Below are 26377 nucleotides of genomic sequence, written 5' to 3' on the forward strand. Positions count from 1 at the left end.
GTTCCACTTCATCCATGAATGATGGTCCTGTGCCCCCCGCAAATATGTTACTCAGTAGAGTTGACCAAAACATCCACAGCCCCTGGTCCAGCGGCCATATTGGTAGTCCATCCACAGCCCCTGGTCCAGCGGCCATATTGGTAGTCCATCCACAGCCCCTGGTCCAGCGGCCATATTGGTAGTCCATCCACAGCCCCTGGTCCAGCGGCCATATTGGTAGTCCATCCACAGCCCCTGGTCCAGCGGCCATATTGGTAGTCCATCCACAGCCCCTGGTCCAGCGGCCATATTGGTAGTCCATCCACAGCCCCTGGTCCAGCGGCCATATTGGTCGTCCATCCACAGCCCCTGGTCCAGCGGCCATATTGGTAGTCCATCCACAGCCCCTGGTCCAGCGGCCATATTGGTCGTCCATCCACAGCCCCTGGTCCAGCGGCCATATTGGTCGTCTATCCACAGCCCCTGGTCCAGCGGCCATATTGGTAGTCCATCCACAGCCCCTGGTCCAGCGGCCATATTGGTAGTCCATCCACAGCCCCTGGTCCAGCGGCCATATTGGTAGTCCATCCATACCTGTGACATCCCCGGCACCTCTTCTGATTAGTAGGTCGCCATAACATGATGACATGCAGAGGACTACTAACCAGAAGGGCCACCGGGGCTGTCAGATTGCCCCCATTGTCCCAGGACCGGAGTCGCGCTCATCTTCCTGTCTCCTTACACTGGAGCTATGTGTAACATGTCATGGACACCGGACCCCAACTGGTGAGACCCCCAGTGATCGGATTCTTGGATTGGTGGACAATTGGGATGCAGAGAACATCCGGTCACATTCACACATCCATTTTTGGTGGATAAAGACACATTAATATTATCAGTCCCATTACATGCTTCTATGGGAAACTGTATCCCAGGAATGAGTCACCTATTAGTAATAGTGAAAGGGGTTGTGGGAAAGCGACCACCACTACTGCTCACACCAATGGTCACCCACCTTCCCCAGAGACAATGATCACAGCTGCCACATCTGCTCAGGGGCCTTTACTGACTGGAAATTAGTGGGGGGTTAGACATTTAAAGGGGCGATCATGAACACGCTGCTCTCACATGAGCCAGCGCCGCACTGAATTAGCGTTACTGCCCAGTTTCCATGACAACAAGCTCTCGCCACGCCCCCCTCTGTCTCCTACTGGCTGCAGCCTAGCCAGCCCCGCCGTGTGATTGGCTGGCTCGTGTTCTCCCTAGTGCTGCAGTTTCCTCCCGCAGTGGATGGATCGCCGAGCATGGATGTTGATGCCGTGTTTACGGGCACGCCCAGAGGGGCGTGGTTTGTGGCTCGATCTTCTCAGCCGGTGATTGAGTCCGCCTGGCAAGGTAAAATGGCGGTTGGTGCTATTAGGTGCTGAGGAGACCGGACAGAAGAGGCAAACGGGGGTAATGCGGGGTAAGACCAATGAAGCCTGTGCCGGCGGCGCGCCCTGTACGTGGGCAGCAGCTGCTCGTGTGCACATGTGGTGTGTGTGAGCAGTGAGTGCTGGGCTGCCCAGCACTGTGTATTGTGCAATGCCCTGCTCTGTGCACTGGCAGCACTGGGGCATGGTGGGCAGCGCAGCATGGCATCCAGCCAGAGTCCTGTGTCACTTACACAGGCAGCAGGAGAACTACAATGCCCAGCACCTGATGGTAGATGCTTGCTGGGATCGGTAGTCCCCAGACAGGCAATGATGTTCTCCCCTTCTGTGATTGGTTGGTATCGCTGTGTCACCATCTGAGTCACATGATGTGAGCTCGGTTTCCAGACTCGTCCCCATAGAGGCCGATAGAGACGATCCGACATCGGGGAAACACAATTTTCAGAAGTTAAAATCCAGATTTCTTCCTAATGGCGCCACCACGCTGCCCCCCATGATGGTGTCTGGTGTCACTTTACATTGGTGCTAGCGACACCTCTCCTACACGGCGCCCCCTTGTGTCGTTATTCCAGCGACTCTTATACATTTTGTGTCTCCTCTATCTTACAGATCGGGGGCAGCGGCTGCCCGTCTTCTGCCCGGCCAGGCATAACCATCCCCCAAGTACTGGATGCAAATGAGAATGGAAGACATGTCTCTGTCTGGCCTGGATAACAGTAAACTGGAGGTGAGGAGGGCACGGGGCGGGCATCAGGTCTGGCGCAGATCAGGGGAGGCTCGGCAAGCTCTGCTGTTATTTATGCCCCCAAAATTGGCCTTCATTGCCTGTTTTGTACTTGGGTTTTGGATGGTGTACATGCTACATGACATTTGTGTCGTGAATGTTGCATTAGGGCTGCTAAATGCAACACTCCATAAATTGGGGGCAAATCAAGATATTGCAGAGGTTGTCCAGTATTAGAAAAAAGATCAGCATTATATTTTCCTACCAGAGATGGCGCCCTTCTTATCAGCAGGCTGCACCTAGTATTGAAGCGTAGTCCCATTCCTTTTAGTGAGGATGAGCTGCAGTATCAGACACCGTCCATCAACACGATTAGAAATGTTTCTGGAAGAAGATCAGTCCAGACTTCAATCATGTCAGCGTGCCTTTAACCCCCTAACGACACTCGACGGCTATAGCTATCATGATTGGGTGCTATTTCCCGCATTGTGACAGATATATCCATCATGTTTCTCTTGTAAGTATGGGCCACGGTACTCATGAGATCGCAGCTGATGCCTGACTGTAATACCATGGACGGGCTCCAGCTCCACTGCTGGAACTATTGCTGATGCCAACAATTTAACCCCTAAAAAGGCATGATGGACAGCAGCAAACATAGCTAGACTTTAATCATAATGGTGTTGGTGTTTGGTCCATGTGTCTGTTTTTCACCATCAGTGTTTGGTTAGTGTGTCCATTTTTCACCATCAGTGTTTGGCTAGTGTGTCCATTTTTCACCATCAGTGTTTGGCTAGTGTGTCCATTTTTCACCATCAGTGTTTGGCTAGTGTGTCCATTTTTCACCATCAGTGTTTGGCTAGTGTGTCCGTTTTTCAAGATCAGTGTTTGGCTAGTGTGTCCGTTTTTCAAGATCAGTGTTTGGCTAGTGTGTCCGTTTTTCACCGTCAGTGTTTGGCTAGTGTGTCCGTTTTTCACCGTCAGTGTTTGGCTAGTGTGTCCGTTTTTCACCGTCAGTGTTTGGCTAGTGTGTCTGTTTTTCACCATCAGTGTTTGGCTAGTGTGTCCATTTTTCACCATCAGTGTTTGGCTAGTGTGTCCATTTTTTACCGTCAGTGTTTGGCTAGTGTGTCTGTTTTTCACCATCAGTGTTTGGCTAGTGTGTCCGTTTTTCAAGATCAGTGTTTGGCTAGTGTGTCCGTTTTTCACCATCAGTGTTTGGCTAGTGTGTCCGTTTTTCACCATCAGTGTTTGGCTAGTGTGTCCGTTTTTCACCATCAGTGTTTGGCTAGTGTGTCCGTTTTTCACCGTCAGTGTTTGGCTAGTGTGTCCGTTTTTCACCGTCAGTGTTTGGCTAGTGTGTCTGTTTTTCACCATCAGTGTTTGGCTAGTGTGTCCGTTTTTCACCGTCAGTGTTTGGCTAGTGTGTCCGTTTTTCACCGTCAGTGTTTGGCTAGTGTGTCCGTTTTTCACCGTCAGTGTTTGGCTAGTGTGTCCGTTTTTCACCATCAGTGTTTGGCTAGTGTGTCCATTTTTCACCGTCAGTGTTTGGCTAGTGTGTCTGTTTTTCACCATCAGTGTTTGGCTAGTGTGTCCATTTTTCACCATCAGTGTTTGGCTAGTGTGTCCATTTTTCACCGTCAGTGTTTGGCTAGTGTGTCTGTTTTTCACCATCAGTGTTTGGCTAGTGTGTCCGTTTTTCACCATCAGTGTTTGGCTAGTGTGTCCGTTTTTCAAGATCAGTGTTTGGCTAGTGTGTCCGTTTTTCAAGATCAGTGTTTGGCTAGTGTGTCCGTTTTTCACCATCAGTGTTTGGCTAGTGTGTCCGTTTTTCAAGATCAGTGTTTGGCTAGTGTGTCCGTTTTTCAAGATCAGTGTTTGGCTAGTGTGTCCGTTTTTCAAGATCAGTGTTTGGCTAGTGTGTCCGTTTTTCACCATCAGTGTTTGGCTAGTGTGTCCGTTTTTCACCATCAGTGTTTGGCTAGTGTGTCTGTTTTTCACCATCAGTGTTTGGCTAGTGTGTCTGTTTTTCACCATCAGTGTTTGGCTAGTGTGTCTGTTTTTCACCGTCAGTGTTTGGCTAGTGTGTCTGTTTTTCACCATCAGTGTTTGGCTAGTGTGTCCGTTTTTCACCGTCAGTGTTTGGCTAGTGTGTCCGTTTTTCACCGTCAGTGTTTGGCTAGTGTGTCCGTTTTTCACCGTCAGTGTTTGGCTAGTGTGCCCGTTTTTCACCGTCAGTGTTTGGCTAGTGTGCCCGTTTTTCACCGTCAGTGTTTGGCTAGTGTGTCTTTTTTACCTTCAGTGTCATCAGTGATTTTCATGTGTGTATAAATTGCAAAGCTTCTCCTATACATTAGTGTTGAATATGGACATCGCATTGATGCCATCCGTGCGCTGTAGGTATTTTTCACTGACACATGGACTTGTATTGGCTCTTTTCATTCATGATACGGGAAAAAATGTACATGTTTTCGTGAGTTTTGCACGGTCACATCGTCCATGAAAAAAAAACACAGACATCTGACTAGCACCATAGATTATAATGGGTACGTGTGGTATCCGTGAAAACTACACTCCTGCTTTTGGCTTAAAAATACTGAGGTAAATTAGTGACCAATTACTGATAGTGTGAACGTGGCCAACACTGGCGTTCATCAGTAGTAGCGACACGTAGAATAAAGCTGCCTTGATATTTTTACTCAAGGCAATGGACAGTGAGGGAGCCGGCTGTCATCAGGCCTGATGGATAAGGGGTTCAATATCCGTTTCCAATCCCTGTGCATGAGAACACGTGGGAGTAGAGGAAAAAGTGGTCTAGTTGCCTATAGCTTTTCCTACAGAAGATTAAGAAATTTAAGCTGAACTCTGGTTGCCATGGCAAACATGGCCGGTTTGAGGGGGGCAGCGAGCTGACTGACAGATTCTCAGTTGACTCATCCTGCAGCCTGCAACACAAAGGATATAGAAGACACAGTGTTTAATGACAAATGATTTCATTGCATTTATGTAAGAAATCAATGCCCCCAAAGGTGGCTAATGTGTTCTGCCGGGTGACGCCCGTCCGTGCTCTTTCCTAGGCTCTTGCTCACGACATATACACGGATCTGGTGGAAGACACGTGTCTGGGACTGAGTTTTGAGGTCCACAGAGCTGTAAAGTGTGGATACTTCTTACTGGATGAGACGGACCCTGAAAGTATGAAGGATTTTGGTATGTAGCGATCTGCTGTGGGCGTATATCATGTCTCGTGCGTGCCGCCACAAATAGGAAGAAGGATTGACTTTAAAGGGAACATGTCGGGTATTTTTAGATTTGGGCCCCCGAACTGGAAAGTACACCCCAGCGCTGTCATCAGGGAAATGCTGGGGTGTGCCGTCACTATAGATCTGACCCCCTTCTGTGAATAAAGGGAGTTCAGCGCTGCAGCCCCTTCACCATTTTTATCTGTACGACTGCAGACCCCCATTTACCATGAACACAGGGGAAGAGTGAAGGCATTGCAGTACTGATTCATTATTCTTTCTCGCCCAGAGGGTGACTCCCCACAGTCATAAAGGGATGATGTTCCCTAGCAATATGCCATCCCTTTAAGGAACATCTGTGTAATGTGGTCCCCAAGCTCGGTGGGAGTTGGGATGTAGATACAGTACGAGCTATATAGGACAAATCAGGAGGTCAGCGACCACTGATGTCTTGCCTGAAATTGTCATTTAACCCCTTCAGGACTTTTTTTCCGCTTTAGTTTTTTCTCCCCTTTCTCTTAAGAGACATATTTTATTTTAATCTTTCCATAAGCATAGCCGAGTGAAGGCTTGTTTTTTAAGTTTACACATAGTAAATGATAACTTTAAAAGCATTCTGTTCCTAAGAAAGAAGAGCATTTTTAATAGCAAGTAAATTTCAATTCACTTTTCAGTTTTAAAAGGGAACCTGTCAGGTCCGATAAGTCTGTTAACCTGCAGACATAGGGCTAATCTGCAGGATAATGGGGTTATGGAGGTGCCTCAGTCTAAGTACTAAAAGTGTGACACCCGGGAAAAAATGTAATAATATTTCTCCTGGGAGCCGCCAGCTTTCAGTCATGCAGGCATGCTCAGAGTGATCGCAGTCACTGCTCACAGCACGGACAGCAGCAGCTGTAAGTATACCCCAACAATGACTGACAGCTAGTTCTGCTGCACTGTCAGTCAGTGTCGAAGTATACTTACAGCTGCTGCTATCCGTGCTGTGGGCAGTGACTGTGATAACTCCGAGCATGCCTGCATGACTGAAAGCCGGCGGTTCCTTGAAGAATAATGTTAATTTTCTCTGGAGTGTCACACTTTTTGTACTGCGGTCGGGCACCACCATAACCGTATTATCCTGCAGACATGGGGCTAATCTGACCAGACAGGTTAAAGAACATGATGATAACCTTTTGTAAACACCATTGATGTTTTTTATGTAACGGGTTGACTCCTCTTTCCTTGTTCCTGCTTCCGAAATACTGGCCTCTGCCTTCATTCTTGTGTTCAGCTGCTTTTTTCCCTCCTTTCATGCAGAAATCATAGACCAGCCGGGTGTGGACATCTTTGGCCAAGTGTATAATCAGTGGAAAAGCAAAGAGTGTGTATGCCCCAACTGTAATCGCAGTATAGCAGCCTCCCGCTTTGCCCCCCACCTTGAGAAATGTTTAGGCATGGGCAGGAACAGCAGCCGCATTGCTAATCGAAGGTGGGTATAACAGGGTCCTGTAGCTAATAATGCTAATCGTGTCTGCGCCTCTGCCCAAACATGAGAAAGGAAAGCTGAATTTCAAGTACGTTGTTAATCAGTCACAAACTCATGTATACCCCTCGCACCTAGTTCTTAAAGTAAGACCAAAAAAAGTTAATGTTGCCTGGGTTGTCCAAGTGTAGAAAAACAAGGCTGCGTTCTTTCAGAAACGGCCCCACCACTGACTGTAGGTTGTGTCTGGTATTGCAGCTTGGCTCCATTCACTTCAAAGGGGCTGAGTTGTAATACTAGACACAACCCATAGTTAGGAGTGGTGCTGTTTCTGAAAGAAAGTACCCCTTTTGTAATCTGGGGCAGTTCCATTTTTTTAAAGGGGTTGTCAATTACTCAGACAGCACCTTCTGAATCTGTTTGCCCCCAGTAAAAAAAACAAACCTCTACTCACCTCTGGCACCTTTCCGTCGGTGTCGACACTTGCTCTCCGGGACTCACGTGACATTGTCACGCAATCCCTGCAGCCAATAAGTAGCCACTTCACTCTCCCTGCCTTTGGACAAATCACATAAATTTGTAGGAAGTAACAACTGCGGCTGCTTTCTCACTTTCTCCAGATGCGTGTTTCTCTCAGTCAGAGAAGTCAGCGATGATCGGCCGCAGGGATCATGTGACCTAACTGTCACATGATCCCGGGGAGAGCCAGTGCTGACACTGCTGGAATGGCACTGGGACATGGGGGAAACACATGGAATGAGAAGGGGTTGTCTATATCATGGACAACATCTTTAGGCCTCCTTCACACGTCAGTATCTCCGGTACATGTGGTGATAGTTTCCACATATGCCGGCGACACTTACACACGTAGACCCATTCAAATGTATGGGTCTGCCCTGCAGCACCGTCCGAAAGATGACCTGTGTACGTGAATGGCTGGATGACTTTCGTTTGTCATCAGTGTGACACGTACCGGCTCCTGGGAAAAGCTGTACAGTTAACACTGCTCCCAGGCGCCCGGGTTCTGAATGCAGTTCTCCTCATTGTTGCCTGATCTCTCTGCGATCAGCAAGACCAGGCGATTCTGATGAGACTTGTAGTCAGCACCGCCGGCTATGTATTGTGCGTATAAAAAAAAAAAAAAAATGGCATGGAGTACCCCTTAAGTTTCCTAAGCAGCTGAGGGAAAGCCGTCAACTGGGGGCCGGTGTTAATATTATGGGAAGGTGCCGATAGCCATGAAACTTCCCAGGCTATTAAAATCAGCTCACAGCTTTTTGCTTAGTCTTTACTGGTTATTATAGGGTGGAAACCCCCCCCCCCCCCCCTGGAAAAAAAAAAAAAATGACGTGGGGTACCTGCTATATTTACTAACCAGCTAAGGCTAAACAGACAGCAGCGGGCTGTTATTAATAGGCTGTGACGGGGCCATGGATATTTGGACCCTCCCTGACTAAGAACATCAGCTCCTAGCTGCCCCAGAAATGGCGCATCCATGAGATGCACCAATTCTGGTGCTTCGCGTCCGCTCTTCTCACTTGACCTGGTGTGGTGGAAAGTGGGGTGATGGTTTTGGAGTTGACGTGAGCTGTTTTATGTTTGATGACATCAAGCTCATGGGTTAGTATTGGAGAGGTGTTTATCAGACACCCTCATTACATGGTCAAATTTAATACCGACACAGAGTAAAAACTTTGAATTGAAATACTCCCCGACCCCCTTTTACCCATGTATTAACCAAAAAATAAAACATCTAAGTTATACTTGTCTTTCTGCCGATAATCCATAATGCTCAAGTCCCACGACGATCCCCGGCTCTGCTACATCCAGATGGTGTGGTGACATCATTGATGCCACAGCTCGCCACACCAACCGAGACACAATGAACTGAGTGTGAGAATGCAGCTGCCTGTGACCTTTGGTGACATCATTATGATTACCGCCGGTCACAGGCAGCGGATCTCACACTCTGCTCCATGTGATCCGGCTGATGTGGTGAGCGGTCGCATCACTGATGTCACCGCTCATCACACCATCTGGATATAGCCGAGTTGGGGATCGTTGTGGGCATGAGCATTATGGATTGTCAGCATAGAAGTGAGTATAACTTTGATTTTTTTTTTTATTTTTACATTAATAAATGGGTTAAGGAGGGTCTGGGAGTTTTTCTTTCAATTAAAGGACTTTTCTCTGTGTCTTTATTAAAGACAATGAGGCAGTATGGAATTGTAAAAAGGAGGCAAGTTGTTGAATAATCAGTGACGAGCACAAGAAACGAGAAGACGACCCTGTGGAGCACAGAAGACGTCATTTTCTGAATACGTCATAAGGTATTATAGCCATGTCTTTTAGTTTATAGGGCTAAAACATGTTGACAGGTTCTCTTTAAATTTGACAACGGGATTAGTTATGGGGGGGTCTGATAGATGCCTCTCCAATACTAACCCCTGGGCTTGGTGTCAGTGGACATAAAACAGCTGACGTCAACCCCAAAACTAATACCCCACTTGTCAACGCACCAGATCAAGTGGGAAGAGCCGGCCACCACGCCAGAATTGGCACATCTAATGGATGCTCCATTACTGTGGCGGATAAGGGCTTATGTTCTCGGTCTGGGAGGGGGCCAATATCCATCGCCCTGTCCTAGCCTATTACTATCCTCCTGCAGTTGTCTGTTTAGCAGTTGCTGGTTAGTCAATATAGGGGAGACCCCCCCCCCCCCACATCTTTTTCTTTTAGCAACTAGTAAAGGTTAAGCATACACCTGTGGGCTGATATTAATAGCCTGGGAAGCTTAATGACTATTGGCCCTTTCCCAGAACATTAACACCAGCCCCCAGCTGTCAGCTTTCCCTAAGCTGGTTAGGAAAACTGCGGGAGACTCCACACTTTTTTTTTTTTTTTTTTTTAAATTTTATACGAGCGGTACACAGACTGCAGTGCTGACTACAGGTCTCATCAGCGTTGCTTGGTCTCTGATTACAGGGAGACAAGGTGACAGTGATGAGAGCTGCAATCAGCACCCGGCGCCTGGGAACAGAGCGAACTATACTGCTTTTCCCAGGCGCCGGTACATGTCACTAATGCGGCACATGGATGCCACATGTATGTAATACACGGATAGCATCTGTACTGGTTTTTCCAGTACCAGAAATATCAGGATATGTGAAGGGGCCTTAAGAAAGCTGGGTGACGATCAATATGGTCTCTTTACAGTTTTCCAGGTGGATTACCACTCATTTGTCAGTGATTTCAGAACTAGCATGTCATCCTGAGCCCTGGCTGAGGTCAGCGGCAGGAGCTTGTACCCGTGTCAGCTCCCTATTAGATGACTGTAGGTAGATTATGTATTTGTTACGGATTTCCAGGATTGCAAGCAGCAACAATATGAATAAATCTGAGAGTGACCAGGAAGACAACGACGATGTCAATGATAATGACTGGTCATACGGAGCAGAGAAGAAAGGTGCGTTTAGTCAGTCCGGAGGTAACTAGCAGCTGTGTTTTTTTTACTATTCTGCATATCTAGATCCCATTCATTGGCCTAAACTAAACATTTTTTCCCCTTTTTTTTTTCCCTCTCTTTGTGCCCCCTCCCCCGACACTTTGTTCTCTACATGTCTGCCATACTCTCCCTGGCCTTGTCCTACCTGATAAACCTATACACATGGCAATTCCCCCATTCACTGTCATGTCCTCCCCTCCTGCTATATGCCGGATCCCTACTGTCTTTTATATCCATGCTCGCCTGTATTTGTGTAGCTAAAAAGAGAAAATCAGAAAAGGTAAGACCTCATCCTCGTTTATATATCCTACGAAAAATGTAAGAAAGTGTCACCCCGTGTGGAAGGAAAGCAATATGTACTGTAACCCTGCAGAAGCCCTCGGGGGCGGAACATGACACGGGATTCTCAGATCACCAATCATGATCCCGGAGTCATGCTCCGCCCCCTCGGGCCCTGTACCATGCATTTACTATTCCTTTACGCTTTTCCGTTTGTTCTAGAGCCAAACTAAAATAATTAGGTGAGGTTATTTACAGGGGTCTCTACATTCAGGTTAAATTGGAGGACTGGCACTTGTCAGGTAATGCTGTAGAACCACAAAATAAGCATTACTTACCGATTGAGGCCCCTCTGGTTTTTGCTCACAAGGCTGCAGTACTGATGTCCGATCTACAACACATGACCGCTGCAGCCAATCCCTCATTGGTAATACCTAATGATCCTGGGATTTAGTTTTTTCCTTCCGTTCTTCCAAGAGCCACAACTGCGAAGAAAGTTACGCCGGTCATTGTGCAGTAAAAAAGAAAATAAAAATGATTCTTCACCCAGTCAGTGCGATTACAGTGATGCCAAACTTGTCCAATTTTTCTGACTTTTTTTTTTTTGTATATACAGAGGTGAAAAAAAAAATTTGGAACGTTAAAAAAAAAAAAAAAAAGTCAGCCTTTTCTGATACCTGTAACTTTTATCTTTCCATCCATGGTGCCGTTAGGTGGCTTGTTTTTAGCATGCTGAGCTGATGTTTTTATTAATACCACTTGGGGGTATATTCGACATTTTGATTGCATTTTATTGGGAGCAAGCAAAAGAAACATCATTCTGGTGTTTCAAATGTGTGACCAGTAGAAGCGCTACTGCAGCGCGAAACTACTGTCGTCCTTTCCGCTCCCATCCTCCCTATGCCGATGTTTTAAAGTATTGGAATAAAGAAGTTTTTAACCGGTGAGTGCCATCCGTTGTTTTTTTTTTTTTTTTTTGTATTCATTGTGGCTAAGTCCTTTCTAGTGGCACCCCGGTTTATGGAGCACTTCCCACAGTACGCATGTTTGCAGTACCAGCTCACACAATTACTTGTGCAATGAATGGGCTTCCCCGCTGTGCGGATTAACACTTTGTTGGAGCAAATGTGTTTTGTTTGTTTTTTTTCTTTAGACTTTTTAAACACAATAATTTGCATTGGATTTTTGAGATACGATACACATTTTTTTTTTTTTTTTCTATTTATTTTTTAAATTTTTTTAATCACTATTTTTTAGTATCCCCTAGGGCAGGGTTCCCCAACTCCAGTCCTCAAGGCCCACCAACAGATCATGTTTTCAGGATTTCATTTGTATTGTACAGATGAAGCAATTATCACCTGAGCAATACTAAGGAAATCCTGAATACATGATCTGTTGGTGGGCCTTGAGGACTGGAGTTGGGGAACCCTGCCCTAGGGGATTTGAACCTGTGTCCATTAGGTAAAACAGTTTTTTCAGATATATAGAGAATTTGCAGCTTGTGGCTGAGCTTCATGGGAGAACTAACATAGCAGTTGAAGGCACCCGGCGACCCTGATAACCCATCACTTCCCCACAATTGCGTTGTGGGGAGCTGTTGGAAGCTGATGACCGTGTGAGCTGGCACTTTGTTGTATGCTGCTCTCAGGAGTTTTACCGCAGCGTGTAAGTGACTAAACTACAGTGATCGAAACGCACTCCGTCCTGCTGCAGATGCCGACCATGTAACACAGCCAGCGTCTGCCTGGTATGGTGCAGGTCCAGCTCCTGAGGCTGCTACTTAAACTCTTTATTGACGTATAGCGCAAATGGAGGTAATTAAGAAGCTAATCTGTAATGGACCCTGGAGATTAGTGGTTGGTTGATGTGGTCATGTGTTGTAGATTAAATATCCCTGCTACAGCCTGTCCATGAGAGGCGACACTGAATGGAGTTCAAAAGGTAACAGATGCCTTTTGCCTAATTTGACACTACCTAAACCCAATTTTTATCTGAACTCTAGCAGCGCCTTTAAAGTAAGAACGCACATTACCTCTGATGTGAGCGTTGCGGCTTTATTACCAGAAATCTCCGAGCAGTGTCAGAGGGTTAGGAGTGCACTATAGAGCCCTCATTCTGCAGGTAGTGGTCAAAACAAGACTTGACAAGTGTGAACTTCACATATATCTATGACCAAAGATCATTTTGAGCAGATTTTTCCTTTAAGGAACTTTCTATCTGAATTAATGATTAAATCCTCGCCGTCCCCCGTGAAATAGCTGCCGCCTTGTTCACTGGCTGGTATCGCAGCCCGGCAATTGAAGAAACAGGCCATCTCTTCCCGGGAAAGCTGGATATGGCAGCCAGAATGGGACTATTAGTCAGTTCCGAATGACAAAGCCGCCATCATATTAGGAAAAGCGCTAGGGAGCCCCATTTAGTAACGTCTCCTCCGCCATTAAACATTTCGCTATTGCCAATACTCGCTGCAGTTGATTTTGCTCACACGCCATTAATAAAATCAGGATTTCATTAATCTTCCAGAATCCAAACTCTCCGCGGAGATCGAAATCTATAAAACACAAAAACGGTAAGTCGTACATACGGAGCCAGCAACGACGCCTCTCCTGCCCCCGTCAGCTCTACGTAATAGGGGAGGAGGGTTTCCTGCTGGCACACTGAGGGGTTGTGTAATAAAAGCTGTCTTCTAATTTGGCCTTATGTCTCTTTCGCTTCCTTTAGGAGACCTCTCCGTAAGCACAGACCCCTTTAAGGTACGTTTCTAGCTTTCCTTCATGCTCTAGGCGGCTTTCACGTATCTTTGTGTTGAATACAAATGCACGTCACAATTTTCAGATGCCGTTTGTGCACATATCACATAAAATGCATTTTAAGATGGAGGGTGTAACGTGAAAAAATGTGGAAAAGTTCACAGGGTATGAATACTTTTTAAAGGCAGTGTAAATCGGGGTTTTCCTCCCTTTTTTGTTGTATGGTATAGTGTAGTGAGCATCAGCCCCACCAATCTGTATCACTTTACTACGGTAGTCAATATAGCACCATCCATGTGTAGGTGGCCATGACTGGTACTACACCTTAGCCCCATTCAAGTGAGCTGGGGCAGAGTGGTAATACCAGACGCAGCCACAAGAGCGGTGACCAATCTTAGTGTAAAATGGCTGATAACTGGGATATTGCATTCAGCTTCAGAGTAAATGGAGATCTTTTTTTCTCTTCTCCCATTAAGAGGAAAGTTATTTTAATTTCTTTTTGTGATGTTCGCTTTATTAAACAGAATTTTTGTTTTATGTATTTTTTTTTTTTTTTTTTTTTTATGAATTGGCAACAGGCAGAATAATGTGCATTGCCGTGTTTTTTTTCGTCTTGATCGTACCCTCTGTTCTCTCCACAGCAGTACAGTAGCAGTTCAGGGATTAGTTATGAAAATCTGGGTCCAGAAGAATTACATACACTTTTAACTACGGTAAGTGTATCGGCCTTGAAGTTCCCCAAGATTAAGAGGACTTTGGCTGCTCATCTGTTTCTAGCACTCCCATGGAAGTGAATGGAGGGTGCCAGGGTCACACATTCCCTAGGTGGATGAGCCCCATGTCCATCAGACCTATAGGACATTGTGCACTGAGAAGGTGCGTCTGATGTGACCATTTAAAGAGGGTTTCTGGTTGTGTGTTAATTGCGTTGTGTCCACTCTAGAGGACAGTTTCCCTCCTCTGCTCGCTCCATCTTCCCGAAAGGTTTTTGACTTTTAGGGTATGTTCACATACGGATGACAAGTGAGAAAAACATGAAGTTCATATGATTTTTTTTTTTTTTTCCTGCTTGCATGTACTCAGCCTTAGGGAGGCAGTGTAAATACAATAAGTGTTCAGTTTTCTTCCAAGGCAGGAAGACCACCTTCTCAGTCACCCTGCGGCTGGATAGGGCTCTTTAGTAAATTCCCCCCCCCCCCAAACGTCTTGTTACTGCTGGTTGGAGTAGAAGCTTTGTAAGCTCTTGGATGCCAAAGCTGATGCCACCTTTTATAGCTTGGGGTGTGGCACTGCAAGCACCATCATGCCCAGCTCTTGTGGTTTTTATGTTCTTGAACAACTGCTATTTAGTCACAAAAGTGCCGCACACTTGTGGGTATATAATGTATATCATATGGCGCTTTCTTCTCTTTTCCAGCAATGTGGAGTAATATCTGAGCATACCAAGAAGATGTGCACCAGGTCTCTACGCTGCCCCCAACACACTGATGACCAGCGGAGGTCAGTCAGGGTTTACCTCCTTGGATCCTCAGCGTAAGTGATATACTGCTCAGCAGTGTACAAAATCCCAGCATTACTGTTAAAAAGATATTTCCGTTCAGGTCCCAGAACCTGGCTTGCCTCGCGCCGATCGAAGATGATTTTCTAGACAATCTGCTTTTATCACATTTTGACCGTACAGTTGATGTTTTTATAGGGGGTTTCGGTGATGGCCTCTTTCGGATAGGATATCTGTTTGAGAAACTGTTCAGTCCACTCCTCCATGGCAGCTGGTTTGCACTTCTGTACCCAATACCCTGGTCTTTCTATACCTGCTTAGTAGGTACATCATGACCTGGTGTGAGGCCTTGTGAACAGCCTTTAGATGACGTTATGGGGAGTAGTGAGCACTGGAGGTGCCCAGGATGCCGGGCACAGAAGTGAAGGCCGAACCAGGGCAGGGTGAATCAAACTGCTCTTCTCTGATGCTTATGTATGAGCAGTAAAGTGGAATTAATGTATGGGAGGATCAGCGACACCTGCTGGAGCGCCCCAGCCCTGCAGTAACTGGCACTGCAATATCCATACTGACCTGACAATGTCTTGTAATGCCGCTCCGTCCTGCTCCCATGAATGGGTTGAGCTGCAGTACCAGGCGCAGGCAGTGATGGTGAGGGGCTTGCAGTGCTCAGGTCAGTGTTGTTGATTGTGTGGCCTTCACTGATCTATACATAATGGTTTTTGTGAAAAATCTTAACTTTTTTTCATAAATAGGTTCGGCATAGTTCTTCTCATGTATACAAAAATGTCATGCATATACCCTAAATGTTATATAAAGATACGTTGACAATTGCTCACATCCCTCTCCCATCACAGCTCTCTCCCGGAGCCTGATGGCAGCACGGATAACGACAGCTTTGACGTTGTGGAAGGACAGGCGTTGATGAGTCGATTGCCGTGGGATGGATCATCTGATATCTCTCCGTCTGATTCTGCCTCCTCCAAAGCCAGTAAGATGTTCTATCCAAGGGCTACGGGACATGCGGTAGCACATATGAGCTTGAAATGAATATATCAAGTTCAAAAATTGCTATTTACCTGCAGATATAGCATTAATCTGATGATAAATGGCATTAAAATACTGCCTGGCTGCTTCACTGAAATGATGGCCAGTGGGACGAAGTAAAAGGTGTGCACTAAGCATGTAGTTCCTGCTTAGTATACCGTGAGCAGCAGATGTAATCACTCCCAGACACATTGATAGCCTGTGCTGCAGTATATAGATAATGGTGCATATAGTGTCTTCATAGAAGAAGAGGGCTTGAACTCTAATGCCACCTATTGGAGGTAGCAATCCTAAAAGTCAATATCGACCCTTCAACAAGCCTTGGCACAAGAGCAAAAGAAGCCAAACTAGAAACTCCATTTGCAGATACACATTTCGGGGTGTTTGCTCCTCTTCAGTGCAAAGCAGGAGATCTGATTTGGCTTGTTAAAGGGTCGATATTGACTTTTAGGGTTGCTACATTCAATAGGTGGCGCTAGAGTTCAAGAGATCTTGCTCTCTGAAGAATACTATTTGCATATTTAAATTTGTGGAGGAGAACTGCATGGCATGTAAGACTTTTTCCACTGCCTTGGCACTCCCCAAAAGGAGAAACTTTCCCCCTTAGACCTTGAGTTAAAGGTTGCTCAACTAGTCAAATCAGATCTCCTCCTGTTTTTTGATGATGGGCAAACATCCTGAAACACGTGTCTGCAAATGGGGTAAGAAGCCAAACCAGAAACTCCAAGTCATGTAGCATGGCTTGTTAAAGAGTTTATATTAATTTTTAGGATTGCTACATCCAATAGATGTCAATAACGTTCAAGTCTTCTTCCTCTCTGAAGAGGCTATTTGCATATTTAAATTCATGGCGGCATATTGCGTGGCCTATAAGTCTCTTTACGCCAGCTTGGCACTCTATGAAAGAAGAAAAGATTCCCCTTAGAACCTAGATAAAAGTGGAGATTGAGTCATTTCTAGGCTATCTATATGACAAATGTAAAAGTAATGTTAGAAACTGGAGTTTTGTTAAAACTTGGCATGATTGTAGATACAGAACAGCAATGCTATGTGTGATCTATAATCAAAACACAATTGGGGAAGATCTGTCAGACTTGGCATAAAGAAATAGTGGAGCAATTGCTCATAGACTCTTGTCTGATTCCATCCATTTTGGAGATGCTTTTTGCTGAAATGCCTTTGTTTGGCTGCCAATAATTCTTGTAATTGGGATTTGTTAAAAATGTTTAACTATTTGTCATCTTTAGCCTGCATGCATTGCAATACATCACAAGCTGCTCAGGCCTGTTCAGTGGGATATCTGTCAGACGAGCACTCTGCCTGATCGGTCTGTAGCCCCATTTTCTTTCCTATAAATACCAGCCAATATCTTTACAGTCAAACCGAATAAATGCAAATCTAAAAGTATGTTTGCTTTATTGAGCATTCAGGAAAGTAGGATGGTGAGTCATCACAAAGTCTGATAAGTTTCACACAAATGGGATTGAGCAGCCTGCAATGTTTTAGAACGCATGCAGGCTTCAGAAAACATAGTGAACCTTTTTTAATAAATCATTTTATTACCATTTATTTTTGTCCATATCTTGGCAAAAAAATAACCCAAATATATCTATAACCTTTTTTTGGCACCAGTTCTGTCTAATATGATGGCAGGGAGCACCCACAATAATTACACTTTTGTTGTCCATGAGCTTTTTTTTTTTTTTTTTTTTTTTTTTTGTTTTTGTTTTTTCTTCTTCCTCATTTATTGCATTGCAGCCTAATTAATGTGAGCGGAGCCAAGTTATAATACTAGGCACAGCCTATGGATACATGTGATGCAAAGATAGGGGCCGTGTCCCCCCCCCCCCCCCTTCATATTACGGGCTCGTCTTTTTTTTTTCAACTTGTATAACCATCCATTCAAAGGGGCTGTACAGGAATAGAAGAACATGGCTGCTTTCTTCCAGAAAGACACCACATTGCAGCTAAGCTTTGGTTAATCTGCGGGGCTGAAGTGTAATACCACAAATGACCTGTGCACAGTGGGGTGCTGGTTTTTTTTTTTGTTTATTTTGGAAGAAAGCAGCCATAGTTTTGTATTAAGTGACCACAGATACTATAGAGCGATATCGGCAGTTTCTGACTTGTTCTTTTATCTGGCACTTAGGTACAAATAACTCTGATACGCGGAAACCCAAGAAGAAAAAGCCAAGTCACATCAGCATGAGTAGTGCAGGTGGAGGCAGCAAAAAGAAGAAACCCAAAGCCCCCGCACCGCTAACGCCGGGAATGTACAGTGAACTCAACTGAGCGCATGAGACGTAGTGGTGTGTGGATCCAATGGCTGTTCGAACGCCTGTCGACACGGGCTGTTACCTCTGCCTGCTTAGCCCTTTGGCTGCAAATGGTTAATACCAGGCTCGTGCCTCCCCCCCTCCCTGTGATTAACCCTCTACTGTGAAAAAAATACAAAACATGTCCTATATCGAAGGCAATGGCCATGCCTTGTGTAAGGCAGTCTCCTCCTGTCCATCGTGCCTGGCGTCTGCACGTTGCCACGTTCTGTATGCTGCATCTGTGCTGCCTGGCTGCCCGTCACGTCATGTGTGGTCCTCACAGCTGTATCGGGAGGAGTTTGTGGGGGGAGGGGACTTCAAAACCAATGGGAGGTTTAAAAATGGAGTCCAAAACTGAGACTAAAATTTGAGCTAGCAACGGAATGTTAGACCCCTGCTGCTGATTTGAATGGAGACCTGGGGTCTTTCCGTGGATAACTGGACTCTACGTAACACAACGGGACTCCAGCTCGCCCGTGCTAAAACTCCCATCTCTGGAACTTTCTGGAATGCGAGGCCGTAAACTTGAAGATTTTCAGAAAAAGAAAAAAAATTTGAAAAAAAAAAAAGAGAAAACCACGTTTGACCTCATCACTTCTGAGACATTGAAGTGCTTTAGGTGTTTGGGTGTGGGCCCCAACGCGACCCAAGGGGCAGCCAAGTGTTTCTGCTTCTGGCAGATGGAGGGTGGAAGGATATCTTGCACGTATTAAAAATTCACACTAAGTATTTCCTTGCAATGTATATATAGTGGAAGCATCCGTCACATTGATGTGTTTTGATTGGAGAGCGTGGGGTGAGGGCATAGGGACATGGGGATGGCAGCAGCTTCGTTCCTCCCTGCTCACACAGGAGGGTATATTGCACTTATATTCAGTGTTGTTCTGGCAGCTGTTAGAAGGGCAGGCGGCAGCACAGGAAGCCCCCTATAACTGGCACTCTGCTTGTCAGTGCTCATGGGTAAATGGTGGCAAGCAGATCATATGAACGGGTGATGTGTAAAGGTGAGAAGTCATTACTGAGGTGAAACTATATCCCCCATCGTGACCTAACGGCTGCGGATCATCTGCTCGTGCAGAGTAGAGGGGCTGTCCTGTAAAAGACGGTCATCTGATGAGTGTCTCCCTGCTCTCCTCTGACTGTAAACCTAAGCGTTCACTGTCTCTATAGCGCCACCACAGGGAAAATGAAGCATTACATGTTATCATTCGATCCAATGGCTTTTTTTTTTCTGTAATGCAGGACAGGTCACTTCATAACTTGGCTCCACCCTGATCCTGAGACCAAGTCCGTGGCACTCCCGGGTTCTGCGGAGAGATCACAATACTATTTAGAAGATGAGCTCCTCTGGGGGTTCTGCCCCCCCGCTCGTCTCTCCTCATTACTTGGCATGCACCTAGGTGTATGGTGGAAGTGGATTGGTTGCTATGGGAACTACTCCACATTTCCCTTGCAGTAATCCTGTCCCCATGTGAGATCCTTGTCACACCCGTCCCTGGCATGTTCTGCCTCGGCATGGCATTTTAAAGTGCACCTGTCGAGCGTGTTAGAGTATAAGCAGGACCATCTCCGGCTGCAAGGGACAGATGAGAGGACGGCGTCGCTGTGCACGAAGCAGTCTCATTCAGCTGGGCTACAGAAGGGTCCCATGCCACTTTAAGACACAAACTGCACCCGTCGTGAGACGAGTTTATGCCGTGTGTACTATGTGCCAAAAATGTGGAAACGGACTGTATGCAGCACATTCATACAGTCACCTAATTATACTCACAGGTTCTGGTGGTTTGATTTTCTTTAAAGAAAGGTTTAGAAGGGAGTTGGTGTCTGAGACACAGCACCATGTTCCCTGCATAGAGGTAAATGATAAAATTCCGTCTCCCCTGAGCCACCACTAGAGGGAGTATTGCACATGACGTGATAAAATCCATAATGAGCTCCCTCTAGTGGTGGCTGCAGGCTGGAATACTTTTCTCATATAACAGCAGGGCAGGATCTAAAAACATGAGGATGTTATGTAGGAATATATATTTTTGCACTATATTATTTTTATTCATTTGCCCAGAAAGTTTTGAAACGATTTGAGACATTTTTTTTTTCTAAAACTTATTTTTCTCAATGTCTGTGAAGCTGTTTAACACGGTTGCTTGAGGAGCCGAGCATACAGGGTTGTGGGCGATGTTGCTGCCAATGTGATGCGTTCATGATCAGTAATTCTGTGACGTGAGGATGACATGGGCGAGGGATCGTACATGTCTGCACATATGCTCAGTAATAATCCACATCAAGCATGTGTCTGCCATTATACCCTTAATTTAGAGCAATCCTCTACAGAATTGGTGGAGTCACTGATCCTGAGCACTACAGTTGGCATTATGCTCCAGAGCTGTATTTACAATTCTGGCTGTTTGATTTTTGGAATTAGATGACAACTAGTTACCTCTTGGTTGAGGTCTAAAGTATAATTTTCTGATCTGCACTATATTCTTTTTGTTTTCCCCCTTATGTAAGATTACTATATAGTCCTTCATGTGAATGCAAGACCAGTATGGATTCTGGGAGATTACGACTCTTATTGTTTGTGGATTAATCGGTAAAGGAGTTTTACTGCTGTTTGAAGAGCTCGACTAGTTCTGTCTGCCCCGTAGACTTTGAGCAGCAGGATCCATGTGTGATCTACACTCCATTCCAGCTCCTGACCACAGCAAGGTTAAATGGAGGGGGCCTCTGGATCTGATCGGTGGGGACAAGTGACTTATCTGATCCTTTTTGGGATAATCTTTAATACATTACACATGTTATGGAGAGAAATGGAGACTTGAACTACCATAGACCCCTCATTTCAAAACTGGTGTCATGTACACCCCCTTGCGTAACACAGCATGCTAACGCAGATTTACAAGGGTCCTGACATCTGCCTGGTGCAGATGCTGGCCCTGAATGTACACACAATATGTTTTTTTTTTTTTTTTTTTCCCCTTCCTGACAACCAATCAGTCTTCAGATTTCCTTTTCCAAGCTATTTGGCAAATGGAGGTTGAGCGCTGCCCCCTAGCTGCCTGCATCAAGAACTACAGTATTTGTAGTGTAGACAGTTCTCACTATATGTATATAGAGTTTGACCTATTGCTGGATTCAATGCATATCGCGCCACCACTGGCATTAGAAACGGACATGCACGATGCCCTGCACTGGCCACTGGTGTTTCTCCTATGGGTCTGACAGCTGGTTCTAGTCAATAGGACACATTTGCGGGTCATGATATAAGTGGTTATCAGACTGTATGATAGAATCCATGTACTGTATATAGGGGATCCATTACCTACCCCGGAGGAATAGGATGTTGCATATATGACTCTGTACATTTGTATGTGTAATAAAAAGAAAAAAAGTGTGACATGTCTGGTAGTATTACTCTCATCATTGTCTTGGGAACCCACTACTTTTGTTTCTAATTATCCAAACCCGTTGGTGTCTTTGCTTGTGCTGACTTACCCTGCATCTTCTCCGAAATGCCAGATTCTACCTATGTCTGAGCTCGGAGCACTTCCTGCTGATTTACCAGCTGTGGGGATCTGCAATCTGGAAAGCGTCTTTCCACAAAATTCCCAGAATGCAATGCAGGAGGTCAGGGACATGGCTGTCTGTACGTCATCCATATAGAAGTAGTGGTAAGGCTGGCTTAGGTGCTTGTCCCCCCAATACAATCGAGGCCTGTCGTGTGTGGAGATCAAGTGTTCCAGTCATGAGAAAGCATATGCATATCAAGCTGGAAGTGCCCTGGGGGTGTGTCAATACACTTGGAAGACCCAGCCCTTGTGCACTTCCATCCTGATTTGCATATGGTTTTAACACTAGATTTCTCACAAATGGCGCATCTGGTCTCTACAAAAAAAAGTGCATTTTTTTAGGATAAGAGGTGGGCAATAGCACTTATAAATAAAACTAAGCAGAAGGACCGGGCTCGGGGTACCTTTCTTGCGCCGGGTCCGGAGATGTCGGAGCTGTCTCCTCTGTTGTCCAGGGGAAAGCTTAAACAACCGGACCAATCTTTTCACATGGCAGCAGGGGGCATGTCTGAGGCTAAAAAGCAGAAGCGGAAGCAGGGAGAGTTGGCGGGAACTGATAGCTTGCAGGAGGGGGAGGTGAGTGCTCCGTCCCTTGAGCACCGTAGCAGCGCAGGCCCATGCTCCAGCATCCCTGCTGCCGCCCGCAGAGACTGAACGAAGACGGGTTGTGTACTTGTTGGCACCCGCAAAGCAAGGTGCCAAATGCTCCGGGCTCGTGAGTACCGCATGCATGCCGCCTAAGAAGTACCAGGTGTGTGACCGTGACCTGATCCCTGACTCCCCGGTGCATGTTTGTGGGGCCACGTTTGGCTCCGACATTGCTGTGGCCTGTGCCTTACCCTCCACTGGACTGAGGATCCCGCAGGAGACACCCGAGGCTCACCGCTGCCGGAAGGACACAGCTCGTCGTTGTCTAAAGGACTACACTGGATTAACCCCGCGCTGACTGTTGGTGCCAACGCCTGTTTCGTGGATTCTACAGTCTGGAAGTCGGATTGGATAAGTGATACCTTAAGAACTGTTACCGTCATTGCTCCCCTGCATTTTATTCAAACGGCATACCTTTTATTACCTATTACCTGCATTATCCCTGTTAAACCCCTTATCTCCCTGCATGGAGTATATATCTGTTAAAGTAAAACACGTTAACCCTTGCTCTGTGTCCTGTCCGTCACTGCATCCCGCAACCTGCTTACTCTTGGCGTTGTCGACAGGATGCAATCCGCCGGCGAAGAGACAGACCAAGCGGTTGGTGGGTTCCCCTAGGACCAGCATATCCCTAGAGGCGATGTTGAACAACCTCACCAAATTTACAGGGAACAACACCCTCCTATTGGACTGGACAGAGCGGGTCGGGTATGTTGAGGATGCACCCCATGACCCCCGCTATGGAGGCAGAGGTAGCCCTGATGGCCCTGGACAGAGAGGCAAGGAGTTCTATGATGCTCCGGCTCCCCGTGAACGAGACCCTTTTGACAAGGTTCTGCAAATTCTGGAGGAAATGCAAGGAGACCCCACAGACGTCGGTGAGTTGCGCATGCGGTTGTTTGTCCATGTTCAAAGGGAGGGGTAGACTGTGACCCACTACATGAACGCGCTGCAGGAAATCTACTCTGCAATCGCTAAGCGAGACGGCGTAGTTGTGGGCCCTTCTGATGTAGTGCTGGAAGACCAGTTAGTGACAGGCCTTAGAGATGCACTGCTGAAACAGGCCTTGCACAATCGCTTGTGGGTAAATCCGCGCATGACTTTTTTAGAAGTTGGAGGCGAAGTGTGCGAGCAAGAGCAGGGGGAGACAGTCCCGATGGGGAAGGTCCGGAGCGGGGAGGAATCTATGCCACTGAACATCGAACCAAGTTGGGTGAGAGAGCTGCGGAAAGAGATTCAGGATATGTGAGGAATGGTCTGACTCGAAGAAGAAATCTACGGCCCCATTGAACACCTCTGGGGGCAGAGCTGGTCCTGAACCTCGACGGGAGGTGAGAACGCCCCGCATGGAAGAACAACCTACTTGCTATAACTGTGGGGAAATTGGACTTTTTGCTAGCGGATGTGCCGGCGAGGAAGATCCCTTCAACGCCGTCCGTTAAACTAGGAGGCTCCGTTCCTGGGGGTTGCAGCCCGAAGCCTGAGCAGTCAAGAAGGAGAGTAGGAAGTCCCACAAGTTTAGCCTCTCTGGGTCCTCTCGTTTGGGCCGAAATGGATGGTCGGGCCGTTTGCTATTTAGTTGATACCGACTCTCAAGTAACCACGATGCATGAGACCTACTTCAGGCGACACTTCTCCGAGACGATATGGCCAGAATGGGGCCTGGTTATCAGGTTCACTGCTGCTAATCAGTTACCCATCCTTGTCGCAGGGGTGGTCTGGATGCAAATCACTGTGTGTGTCAAGGCCATAAAAGAGTGGTGCTGACTGCTGCAGACCCTGGCAAAGGCTCTGCTGTGACTTTGAGGATGAATGTTTTGAAGGAACTCAGAAATCTCCTGATTAATGAGTCAACAGATGTGTTTCTGAAACGGTGGAGCCCACGCACCCCTCAAAGGAAAGTGTTCCAACAGCTGATCCGGGTGGCTCAGGCCCAAGAGGCCTCAAGTGCAGGAAAAACCTTGGGAAAAGTGACCTGGCTGCAGCCAAACTTATTCTTCCACCAGGGCAAACTGTGCTGACCCTGCCCATCTGAGCCTGTACCCCGCTGGAAGGAGTTGAAGTGCAGCTAGAACCGGCCTTTATGGAGCAGTGGTGGGTGGCGCGGATGGCTAAATACTGTTTCAAGATTGCTTATAGGAAGGGAGCTGAGAACACATGCTGACGCCCTATCCAGAGTAATACATGAGCGACCTGGGCCTAACCGGGATGAAGAGTTGGAGGCTGAAGAGATTCCTGAATTCCGTAGCTCTGCCAGGACTGTGGCGGCCACTCTGGAACAGGTCCAGGCAGCATCCAAAGAATACATCCTGGGGCGATCCCGTGACGAGATACAACTCCAACAGAAAGATGAGACAGTGGGTGGCTCTAAAACAACTTCCCAACCAAAGGGAGAGAGACGCCCTCTCCCCGGGGACTCTGAAGACAGTGGGAAAGGCTCCAGCTCCAGGACAGTCTCTTGTACCGGAAGGTCCAGCTGAACACAGAATTGGGGGTCACCTGGCAAGTGATACTCCCCGAGACACTGCTTCTCAAGGTGGCTACAGAGGCTCATGAAAGGGGGCCCACTTTGGCCCAGAGAAAACGTTCCAGTGGCTACAGAGGCTGGCCTATCACCCTCGACTCAAGACTGCGGTTGAAGAGGCCTGCAACAGTGTAGAAGCTGCGAGTTAGCTAAACCTCCAGAACAGAGAGCTCCCACGCAAACCAGCGTGACTTTGGCTCCCCTAGAGGTGATGTTGATAGACTACCTGACTACAGGCCCGGCTCACATGGGATACGAACATTGTCTAGTGATGACTGACCACTTCACCAAGTTCGCCATAGTAACCCCGACCCAGGATCAGACAGCAGCGGCCCAGGCCATTTGTAGAGACTTCATCCAAGTGTTTGGTTGTCAGAAGAGGATTCACTCTGATCAAGGTGCCTGTTTCCAAGGACGAGTGATGGAAGAACTTTTTTGCATGTATCAAATTGAGAAATCTCGGACGACACCTTTATCATCCCCAGGGAAATTTAGCCTGTGAACGGTCCAATCGAACCTTGAGCCAGATGCTAAGGACATTAGAAGACGACTGGAAAGTTCGCTGGCCTGAGTTTGTGACTGAACTAGTCTGAGTGTACAATAACAGAGTCCATCGCACCACTGGATACACACCATACACCCTCCTGTTTGGCCACCTGGGGCGAGAAATCACTGAGCTGGAGTTGGATCCAGAGGAGGACTACCTGCGGAGGGGGTGTCCACCTGGGTTTGAGAACATCGTCATCATTTACAGACACTACATTGGCTCGTGCAACCTAAGTTTCTGGAACTAGAACATCCTGAGGTGGCTCCCCTGCGAGGGACAGCTCTTAAGGTCGGAGACCGTGTGTATGTCTGGGACAAACGCCCCTGAGGCAAGTTTGTGTACCGGTGGGAGAAGACCCCGTATTTGGTAAAGCGAAAAATCAGCTCTAAAGGTCCCATCTACGAAGTTCAACTGGAGGAAAAAGAAGACGCTCCTACTCGAATCGTACAACGGAATATTCTACGCCCTTGCCTGTCAACGGACCCTGATCAAACGTAAGAGCCGCAAAGTGTACCTGAAGCATCTCCTCCTGCAGCTGTAGACTATGATGAGGAAGAATTTCTCGACTCGCCACCTGTTGACCCAGAAGAAGATCAGTCTACTGAAAGGGCTGCTCCATTAGACTTGGATTCTATTACTCAAACTGACTTATGCCGCACTGAACGAACAACAGCTGGAATACCCCCCAACAGATACAGTCAAGATCAATTTATTTGGCAGTGAATCGTCCAGGAAATGGAAGAATGTCAGCGGTTACTGCAAGAACTCTCGCTCATGTAAAGGCGAGCAAAAGAAGAGGGGGAGTGTAAGCAGAAGGACCGGGCTGGGGGTACCTTTCTTGCGCTGGGTCTG

The 26377-nt window shown here is 46.8% G+C and overlaps 1 protein-coding gene across 4 annotated transcripts; it reads left to right on the forward strand.

Annotated features, from left to right (window-relative positions):
• Nucleotides 1-1285: 1285 nt before the first annotated feature.
• Nucleotides 1286-21631, forward strand: ATXN7L3 (ataxin 7 like 3). 4 transcript variants are annotated; one of them, XM_073572766.1, is made up of 12 exons: nucleotides 1286-1444; nucleotides 2022-2139; nucleotides 5214-5346; nucleotides 6678-6849; nucleotides 10212-10330; nucleotides 10606-10628; nucleotides 13151-13196; nucleotides 13349-13380; nucleotides 14019-14090; nucleotides 14795-14910; nucleotides 15733-15866; nucleotides 18072-21631. In XM_073572766.1, exons 2-12 carry the CDS (start codon nucleotides 2083-2085, stop codon nucleotides 18212-18214), a joined length of 1047 nt encoding a protein of 348 aa, XP_073428867.1. In that variant the 5' UTR covers nucleotides 1286-1444; nucleotides 2022-2082; the 3' UTR covers nucleotides 18215-21631. The 4 variants fall into 4 exon arrangements, with proteins under 4 accessions (XP_073428867.1, XP_073428868.1, XP_073428869.1 ...); XM_073572767.1 differs by having other exon boundaries at nucleotides 14022-14090; XM_073572768.1 differs by having other exon boundaries at nucleotides 10212-10309.
• Nucleotides 21632-26377: the final 4746 nt, after the last annotated feature.

The sequence above is a fragment of the Dendrobates tinctorius genome, unplaced genomic scaffold (assembly GCF_039654945.1).
Source record: "Dendrobates tinctorius isolate UK_male_01 unplaced genomic scaffold, ASM3965494v1 ptg000032l, whole genome shotgun sequence".
In the NCBI taxonomy this organism is placed as follows: Eukaryota; Metazoa; Chordata; class Amphibia; order Anura; family Dendrobatidae; genus Dendrobates; species Dendrobates tinctorius.